Consider the following 10,600-nt stretch of genomic DNA (forward strand, 5'->3'; position numbering starts at 1 on the left):
AAATAGTTCCTTTTCATTGGCAGAAATGAGAAGTGTTATGCTATTGCTATTTTATTTTGAATTGAGCGCTTTACTATTCCACGTTTTGTTATATTATTAGTTATGAGTTGAATGCAGTTTTAATATTTCATATTTATTTTAAGTTAAATTTCATGAATCTTAATAACCTACGTATGNAATAAAAAGAGATACCATTTTGTTTTCGTTTGCATAAGAAAGAATATCAAGCATTTTTCTTTTTTAAATTTAATTAGCCACAATAAAGAAGGAACGTTGCAATGCTACGTGCTACATTAAAGACGTCTCTAGAGTAACTGAATCACTGTTCATATAGAAATCGCAGGTTCCGTCTCATACAACAACGTTCGTATAGTTCGTTGCGATCGCGAATTAAGAATCAGAAATTCTAACCTATTGTTCAAACTGGATCGTTTTCAATACTAATTCAAGTGAATATCACAAATAAAGAAGGTCCCAAATTAATTGACGCGGTCCCAAAGAAGAAGAAGAAGGTTAGAAGTCCCAAAGCCTAAGCTTACCGAGGCTGGAAAAGCTAAAGGCAAAGAATGTAGACTAAATTAGTTAGAAAAAAAATTAGACAACAGCCATTTTGCCAATGAGTAACCTCTGATCGCCTTTCGGCAATCGAAACTTTTTTATTTACTTTGGTTTGATTATTAACATTTTTTTTTCTCATTTTGTTTGAAGAAAGGGTATTCAGCTAGTAAAACAGTAAGGAGTATGTGAAACAAATATTGTTTTATTTAAAAAAAAATTATATTGTATTATAGAACTTCAAAGGCACAATATCGTTCTTTACAACATAAAGATCCAGTTTGCCATATTCCAAGACTCTAATCTCATTATAATCTAGCAAACTGTGCGTACAATATAAATGACAGATGTTTTTTTTCTCTCCACAAAATGGCATCAGACAACATAAACAATGCTCATCACAACATTAAAATTGGTGCAACGATTAGGCTTTTTCTGGTTGGTAGCACCGCATAAATCGATAACGTTTGAAATAATACCACTGATTAAATTTGAGTATTGAGAAAGTCGTTTGAAAAATATAATATAGTTTCTAAAATAACTGAATATCAGTTTCTAAAATGACTGAAAGAAAAAATAATAGGAGTGTGTGTTTAACATTTGCTATAATTTAACCAGGCTTTGCAATCTTACGGAGCACACAATTATTTTAATAAATATAACAGAGCAAAACGTGATTGCAAGCTAGAAAATACAAGCTACACTCAAAAGAATATTTGTCAGATATACAGCAGTTTAAGTTTCATAGTTTTGCGAACGTTAACGGAAGATATTGAATACAAATCAATTTTATAAAACATAATAATCTTGAAAACTAGAATACATAAATGATTTGAACAATTCAAATGATGTTTTTCTTAAGTTTGGATTTTCTTAATCGACTATTTACGGGACGTTGCAAATATTTTATTCGATTGAAGCTTAATGGGTATTTCAACATTTGTCGCTTTCTTATCAAATCTGTAAAAACTAATTCTTCCATAGTCATAGTATTGCAAGAGCTGTTGGTAACGTTCTTATTAGTTTCGATCTTTAAAACTCTGGGATTCACATAGTGTTTGGTTGGTTTGAAACCCTTTTTGAAAGGCGATTCTCCCATCACACAAAGATGGTACCAGTTTTGGGTAACTCTTCTAAGCTCGGCAACTTCAGCATCCATTCTATTCTGTCCAAAAGCTCTCACTTGTTCCTCGTGCTTCTTATAAAAGCGGTCGTATAAGAGTTGGTCGGCACGATTCAATTTTAAAAGACTAGTTTGCTCTGCGGCAGTTAGATTGCTCTTAAACATGGGATGCCTGGCGTTGAGCTTGAAAGTGACGACATCATCCATCTCCCAGCACAAAAGATGTCTCAGCAAAATCAGCGACTCGTCCATTCGCTCAGCAATCAGCACCAAATCAAACCAGTATTCGAGTTCATCTATGTACTTCACCATCAAAGTGTCGTTGAAAAAGCTCTCTGGATCACCGCCTAGATCGAAGAACATTTGGTTGGCGCCATATTTCCTCTTGAACCTTTTGGTGAGGAATTCTTTACTGTAAGATAACATACTCTCTATAAATTTGTGAATATCACAGTCCATCAATTTATCGAAACTGTAGTAGTAGAATAAGGATTCGAACACTTGGGTTGGATTACGGATAACGGTTATGTAGATGCTGTTACGTGGCATAATGGCGCGGATTTCTGCATAGTTCAGCCTCGTGTGGTGAGCAAGAATATGGAAAGATCTGCCCGGTCCAACCATCGTCCGGTTGAAAGGAACAGGGTGTCCTAGATAATTTCCAGATCTGGGGAGAACGAAGTTCAAATTGTTTGTGTATCCGTATCTCATTAAAATGTTCTGAATGGAAGACCCCGCGCACTTGTGAGTTTTTAAAAACACAATGTTGGTTTTCGGGTGACATATTGCAGAGTTCAATGGAATGATCCTGAAAAAAAAGGAAGAAAAAAATTATTAAGAGTAAAATGTGTTAAAAAGGCAACAAAAAAAACGATTTAAATCCAGAAATTAAATAAACATTGAAAGTTGACCCCTTAGAACTTAAAGAATAGGATATAAAAAAACATAATGTGATTTTTAATAATTTTACTGTGTACGTTATTCAGAGATTTCTCTAATTCCGCTGTCTAATATTGGCAAAGCAGACCCAAATGTAGACATTTTTTGACTTCATACAATTTGCGAAATTTTTTATGCGATTTTTTATAGTATATAAAATAAATAATAATATGAGGCAAAGAGCTTCCCCCGTTAAAATTTGACTACTCTAACCTGTTGGAAAGAAATAGAAATATTATTTATTTCCAACTAGTTAAAATGCTCAAATTTTAAAAGGGAGAGCTCTTTGCCTCATTATTCTTTATAGAAAGAATATTAAATATTATTCTTGGTAATGCCTGCAGGATTGGAAGTGATGGAGCTGTCCAGAGAGCCAACGCAGACTCATGAGTGGATATATATAGGGAGCCTTACATATATTTATGAACAGAAATCTTATCGTGTGTCCTCCTTAACACAGGCTTCCCCAGAACATCTCCTCCATGGCGTGGGGCATTTGCATAGGACCCTTATAACTACATCTCTTACTGTACAGTTTGTTTAAAATAAGAACTCCTCCAGGCAGTCGTCTAGACCTGTGACGGTGACTATGGAGGTGTGACTATTTCAAGTAGGGGTTACAGGGACACTGTTTTGAAGTATTTTCGACTCGGATGGGTGAGAGAAAGGGAGTCTCTTTCTTCGGTCTATGGTGTTAATCCTAGAGTGAAGCTACCCTCCCTGAAATGCGCCATTCCTGTTTCCATAGCCACCAGGCAGCGTCAGACTTTGTGGTAGGAGGAGTTCTTAGCTTAGACAAACTATATATGACTTTTTGAGGAGTTACGACCTCCTGATCATGATCTAGCTAGAAGCTAGACCTAGGGGAATAAACCACCACAAATATTATTGTCTGTAAATTTCTTTTGTTGATATACATTTTGTAATAAATTACTGTAGAAAGCATGCTTTTTTTCATTGTCGTCTTTATACAACCTTCACATGTGCTTTAAATCATTTTTGGTTGAGTCCAACATCTCCTCTGTAGGCATATTGTCAGGGCACCTCTACACACACGGCAAACAAACTTATTAGAGTTGTGCCTTAAACTAATTTTAAATCTCGTAAGAATGTCTGGGAACTTCTGTTTTAGAAGTTGGTCTCATTATTAGTGAAGATACATTACGCTACCGCAATTCAAAGAGCCACGCAAATAGAAAAATCAATGAAGAACGGAAAATTGAGATTTTTATGTAATTGTCATTTTTGTATAATTATTGCAAAAAAATGAATTTTGTTTCATAATTTTTTTTATTATAGCAATGGAAAGAAAAAAGATGCTAAACCACTTTTATCGAAATCCATCCAGAAACACTTTGTTGTTTGTTACGTTGCTTTACGTTATGTTGTTACGTTTTATACTGAAAAGTGTAAGGAAAAAAATCAGTTCTTCAACCGGACAATAATTGAGTTTAGCTTTTAATAGTAAATACTTTTTCAAAAAATAAAAATTCTAAACAATTAAAAAGAAATGGTGTTACTGTGAAACCTCTAAGAAAAATCACCTATATGTAGCTACCATATCTACATACGATCGCTTTTGGGAGGCACGGGATTTTTTTCATATACTTTGTGTTAAAGAAATCCTTTAGGAGAGACCATTAAAACCACTCCCAGCGAACGGGAAAACTTCTGCACCAAATGCGGAAAAGGTCAAATAAGGAAACACGAAAAAATATCAACACAAAAGTTTAACAAAACAAATAAGTAAATTAAAATGTATTCAAAACAATTGCGTGAGGCTCTTATCTAGAGAGCTCTTTTTGACTATACTATCTCATATTGCTATCTGAGTGCTTTAAAGACGATGCTATCGATGAATTGCTTTTACAGAAAAAATTAAATTAGAAAAATAAAGTTATTTTAGAAAAAACAAGCATCTCAAACAAACAAACCTCTTCTCACCTTTTAAAGATGACTAATTTTTATGACATAAAATGAAATGCAAACTTGAACAAATAACATAACTGTTTAATTATTTAAAATAGCTTTATCATTCATAATTGGTAAATTTGTTTTTACACATAATTATATCAGTTGGGATCATTTTCATAGAAGCTAAATTTTATTCATAGATCTGTCTTTTTATGACGCCAACAGAAGTGGCACACCAAGAAAATGATGCTGACTAAAATCGTTTGCAAAAAAAATCATGCACCTTTGATAACATGTTTTAAGTCAATGGAGGTAACCTCTAAGAACGATCAACCTTCATCAACGACTGTGGAACGGAGATTTGTCGCTCCAGCGGTGTTACACTGTATTAACAAGGTGCGTAGATGAATTATTCAACAAAAAATAAGCACCTTTTAAGCACTTTTCAAGTGCACAAATAATATTTTTAAGCACCTTAAAAAAATATTACAATTAGGCAGGGTTGGAAAGATTTTGACAATAGAAGGTTTTATTTGGTTTTAACCGTCATGTAAAAGGAAAAAAAACCCTTTTGGCACGGTATTTGACAATTGTCAAAATTTTTGAATCATGTAAATCAAATGGCGTTTTCATGCGCTACGGACTCACGATGCGCCGAAATAGATTGGGGTTGAATTAAGGGTGAAAATGTTGAATAGAATAATGTGAACAATGTTCTCCTGCATAATTCGTAGCGAAAATCAACATGAAAGGAAAAATCTCAATTTGGAAAAGGGAAAATTGAGCACTTTTAAAAAACACCCAATGAAAAAAAGCACCTTTAAGCACTTTTTAAAAACGCTACTCACCCTGATTAATGTGTATTTTTAAAGATTTCGCTAAATATGGTGAACACTACAACAGGATGTCTACCAGGTCCAAGAAAAAAAATCATGGCCTCTGAAATTTTCATGACTTTTTAACGCGGCATCTTTTTTTTTTTTTAAATTAATACTGTTTGATGTATAGAAATTATTCAATTTGTGTTGATGTTATTGAATGCATTTTACTTTGGTCGTAAATAAATAAGCTGAAATTTTTTGATAGATTTATAACCAGATGTATTGCTCTTTAAGTGGAATGATAACATGCTTTTCTGAAATCTGATACATTATTCAGTGGACAGAATAATAATAGTGTGTTAAAAAAGTTTCAAAACTGTAGTTTTGCTATTTTTATATGCGCTATAATTTTCTGCTCATGGCAGTTCGGTAATAAAAATTCTTCTAAATCAAACTCAGACTTAAAATATTATCTAAACAGTTTTAAAATTACAACAATCATATTTAGATTTACTCAAAATTAAAAGATGACTATTTTTAAAAAAATTAACTTGGATTATAAAACAATTTTCCTTCCTAAAAATCTGAACTATTATTTACCTAAGCATGGTTTTTCCTTCAAATTCCGATATTTTCAATATGATGCTAATATGATCGTCGGTTGTTGTTATAGTTCATTTACTTCGCATTAGAGCTGCACAATGGGCTTTTGGCGACGGTCTGGGAAACATCCCTGAGGATGATCCAAAAACATACCGTCACAATTTTGATCCTCTGCAGAAGGGATGCACCCCCTGCTTCGGTAGCCCGAAGACCTGTACGCGAAGTCGAACACTTTAGGGTAGAACAGTTTAATGAGGACCAATACAGCACACCCTTCGTCCCTACGCAGACTGATCCAAGTGGTCACCCACCCTCAGCCAGTGATGCTTGACTTCAGTGATCTGCTGGGAACCGTGTCTTAACGATCAGCCCACTGCGGGACTATGATGGTCGGATTTGAAATTTGTGTTATTACTTTTTGATGCCCTTTGTTCATGACGATTCGATTGTACATTATAGCAGTTTTCCATAGATCGTATATTCTACAGTTATTTATCGTTTTATCCCCCTGTCATTTCCACACTTTTTCTGATTTTGATGTCTTCAATACGACGATGTCAGACTAAAAGTTTGCAGGAACGAGGTCCGAGTAAGAAAAATGGCGAGTCCGAAATCACAAGCTCGAAAATATACATAAAAATTAGGCTTCTTGAATAACTTTCTTTTCTGGCGTGTTTATTTCTTTAAAGTTTATTACGAACCTTTCAAAATAAATTACATAACAACTGTAAGTGTAGCTCTTACGATTTTTTTTACCCACGTTATGCAAGCGTTTCTGATTGGATATTCGATTTCTGCTTGTTTATATGTGATACAAATCAAGATTAGATTTAAAAAGAGTATAATTGTGTGTGTGTTTTTTTTTTCTGTGGAAAGTAGAATAATCTCATTAAATATATTTTTCCAAAAAGTTGGTGTTGTTTAAATTATTTCGTTTTCTTGCTTAATAATTTTTTTTTAATAATTTAAAAAATTATTCTTTAACTAGGCTTGCTTGGCATTTTCACTATGCACATAATTATTCTGGTAATTATGGCGCCAGTAATTAAGATTTCGAATTCGAGTTACCACTTTTACACTCTCAAGCCTGTCTTAAATCCATGTCATTTTATAGTCATTATTTGGCGATGTCCCTGTGGTTTTTAGGATTTTGGTTTTATTACATGTGAATTCTGAATTCGAGTGATCAGTTTTAGACGTACTCGGTTTGCGACGTTTCTACGAGTATTTCGATACCACGTCGATAAACGATAATCACGTCGTTTGGTTATCGTTTTTTCTGTCCCTAATTTATATTTATTTATATATATTTATAACCGTCGTTGAACAGCCAACCCAATTTTTGGGTTTGCAACTACTAATGTTCAACTCCGTAGCCTTGTAATTTTGAACCCAATCCAGGAGACAAGAGAACTCCTGGATTAAGTATTTGGAGAAATTTTGCCTTCGTGGAGGGATTTTTTTGATGGAACTACCCCGCATTTGCGTTACATAGTAAGGAAGACAACGTGAACCACCCACGGTTAGCCTGTCCCGCAGTGGACTGATCGTTAAGAGACGGTTCCCAGCAGATCACCGAAATCAAGCATCACTGGCTGCGGTCAGTGTGCGGGTGGGTGACCACTTGGATCAGTCTGAATAGGGACCGAGGGTGTGCGGTATGGGTCCTCGTTAAACTGTTCTACCGTAAAGTGCTCGACTTCGCGTGCAGGTCGTCGGGCTACCGAAGCGGGGGTGCCATNTTTTTTTTTTTTTTTTTTTTGTTTTTTTTTTTTTTTTTGATGGAACTACCCCGCATTTGCGTTACATAGTAAGGAAGACAACGCGAACCTCCCACGGTCAGCCTGTCCCGCAGTGGACTGATCGTTAAGACACGGTTCCCAGCAGATCACCGAAGTCAAACATCACTGGCTGCGGGTGGGTGACCACTTGAATCAGTCTGCGTAGGGACCGAGGGTGTGCGGTATTGGTCCTCGTTAAACTGTTCTACCGTAAAGTGCTCGACTTCGCGTGCAGGTCGTCGGACTACCGAAGCGGGGATGCCCTCCCCTTTGCAGAGGATCAAAATTGTGATGGCATGTCTTCGTATCATCCTCAGGGATGTTTCGTAGACCGTTGCCAATAGCCCATTGTGCAGCTCTAGTGCGACGTAAATGAACTACAACAACCCACGGTTAGCCTGGAGGCAAACGGACTCAAAGGAACCACTGAGGATATTTCGCGTCATCACTGTGGTCGGTGCAAGCCGAATGCGGATTCGTATCATCCAGCCATCGCAGGGATTCGAACCCGGTTCACCACATTGGACGAAGGACGTTCTATCCCCTGAGCCATCACGGCTCTCTGTCGTGTTTTTCTTTCCAGTCATTTTCTAGCTTTTTTTCTTCTTTTTTTTTCAAATTTCAAATAAAGCACTTGATAGGTAGGTACTTTATTTTCCTCGCACTAGAGCTGCACAATGGGCTATTGGCGACGTTCCGAGAAACATCCCTGAGGGTGATCCGAAAACATGCCATCGCAGTTTTGATCCTCTGCAGAGAGGATGGCTCTCCTGCCTTGGTAGCCTGACGACCTACGCGTGAAGTCGAGCACTTTACGGTAGAACAGTTTAACGAGGACCGATACCGCGCACCCTCGGTCCCTACGCAGGCTGCTCAAAGTGGTCACCCACCCGCTTTCTGACAGCAGCCAGTGATGCTTGACTTCGTTGTTCTACTGGGAACCATGTCTCTACGATTAGGCCACTGCGGGACTTGAAAAAAAAACGTGACTTTGGTTTAAAAAACACGTGACTTTTTCAGTACTTTCATGACTCTTTCGGGACTTTCATTAGCTTCGTGACCGACCCAGTACACAATTTATTTCTTAAAAAAAATGTGGAATAAAGCAAAATTTATAAATTGTATATAACACTTGTTTTTATCCAATAAAATTTAGGGTTTGAGCTTTTGAACCAGCCATGCAATGTGAAATTTATGTTTATCATCAGCCTTAATATTTATTCACTCATTTGAATAAGATTGTATTTATAATGATGGAATTACATTAATCAGAATACTTTTTAGCGTTGACGACAAAAATTACTCGAATGCAGCGTTCAATCACCAAATTGAGTGTCTCTGAAATTTTGAAACAGCTTAAAAAAAATCTGAACATTTTTGGGGTGATGACACCCTTTCCGTGACAACACGTTTTGGGATTCCGATGTCGGTTAGAAAACATATTTTCAATCATTTTTTTATATTTCATCACATTGTGGCAGGTGGCAACTGTCAATTTGAATTTCGTGCTCTATGGATAATCCTAGTTAATTCCCTTGTTACTAGATAATCTGCAGAATAACTGATCTCTGCACTTTAGTCGTGAAATAAATACCGCACAGCAAAAAAATTAAACCAGGCCAAAATATATGTCACCTTGAATGAGAGAATGAATATACATTACCCTGAATGAGTATACGTTACTGTAAATGATCAAAATAAGTCGACTTTTACCTTAAAATGTCAACAATCATATAGTCGTGAATGTCCGAAACATTTGTTATATCGGAATTTATATTAATTTATCCGTTGATATTATTATAAGTATTCGATATTTTAATATCTGCTGAGGATATATTAGGAGAAACATCAGTGTTAGGAGTACCGGTTAAATGCATACTGGGCAGTGGCACTTGACCTTAAAAAACATTGATGTGGGGCATACCGGGCAAATGCATACCAGGCAGTGTCACACCTAGTATATATTTCGGATATTTACCAAAGCGGCTATGTAATTGTCAACATTCACCGGTGGAAGTCAACAACCACCCATTTCTGCCATTCACAGCAACATATACATTTCATAAGTGTGCGCCATCTTGGAAAAGTTTAGGAACTATAGCTAACATATACATTTCGCAAGTGTGCGCCATCTTGGAAAAGTTTGGGGAATTACTGCGATGGCTGAAGGTATAGAGCGTTCGCCTTCCAATCCGGCGAACCGAGTTCGAATCCCAGTCGATACGAATTCCGCATCCGGCTTGCACCGATCACAGTGCTGGCGTGAAATATCCTCAGTGGTAGACGGATCATGGGTTAGAGTCCCCTTGACGTCAGGCTAACCGTGGGAGATTCTCGTGGTCTTCCTCTCCATGTAAGGCAAATGCGGATTAGTTCCATCAAAAAGTCCTCCACGAAGGCAAATTTCTCCCAATACTTGATAAAGGAGTACCCTTGTTTTCTGGATTGGGTTCAAAATGACAAGGCTACGGAGTTGAACATTAGTAGTCGTAAATCCAAAAATTGGGTCAACTGTTCAACGATGGTTATAAAATAAAATAACATATACGTTTCGTAATTGTGAGCCATCTTGGGAAAGTTTGGGGAATTACTGCTAACATGTACATTTCGTAAGTGTGCGCCATCTTGGGAAAGTTTGGGGGATTACTGCTAACATGTACATTCCATAAGTGTGAGCCATCTTGGAAAAGTTTGGGGGATTACTGCTAACATGTACATTCCGTAAGTGCGCGCCATCTTGGGATAGTTTGGGGAATTACTGCTAACATGTACATTCCGTAAGTGTGCGCCATCTTGGAAAAGTTTGGGGGATTACTGCTAACATGTACATTCCGTAAGTGTGAGCCATCTTGGAAAAGTTTGGG

At 36.6% G+C, this 10,600-nt stretch overlaps 1 protein-coding gene across 1 annotated transcript in view; it reads right to left on the bottom strand.

The window, feature by feature from the left end:
• Positions 1-744: 744 nt before the first annotated feature.
• Positions 745-10,600, bottom strand: part of LOC107439396 (galactosylceramide sulfotransferase) — a gene marked incomplete in the record, with an annotated part of 36,484 nt that continues 26,628 nt past the window's right edge. The window contains 1 exon segment of the mRNA XM_043055704.2: positions 745-2,486. Coding sequence (XP_042911638.1) covers positions 1,397-2,486 — 1,090 coding nt within the window.

This window comes from Parasteatoda tepidariorum, chromosome 8 (genome assembly GCF_043381705.1).
Source record: "Parasteatoda tepidariorum isolate YZ-2023 chromosome 8, CAS_Ptep_4.0, whole genome shotgun sequence".
Lineage (NCBI taxonomy): Eukaryota > Metazoa > Arthropoda > Arachnida > Araneae > Theridiidae > Parasteatoda > Parasteatoda tepidariorum.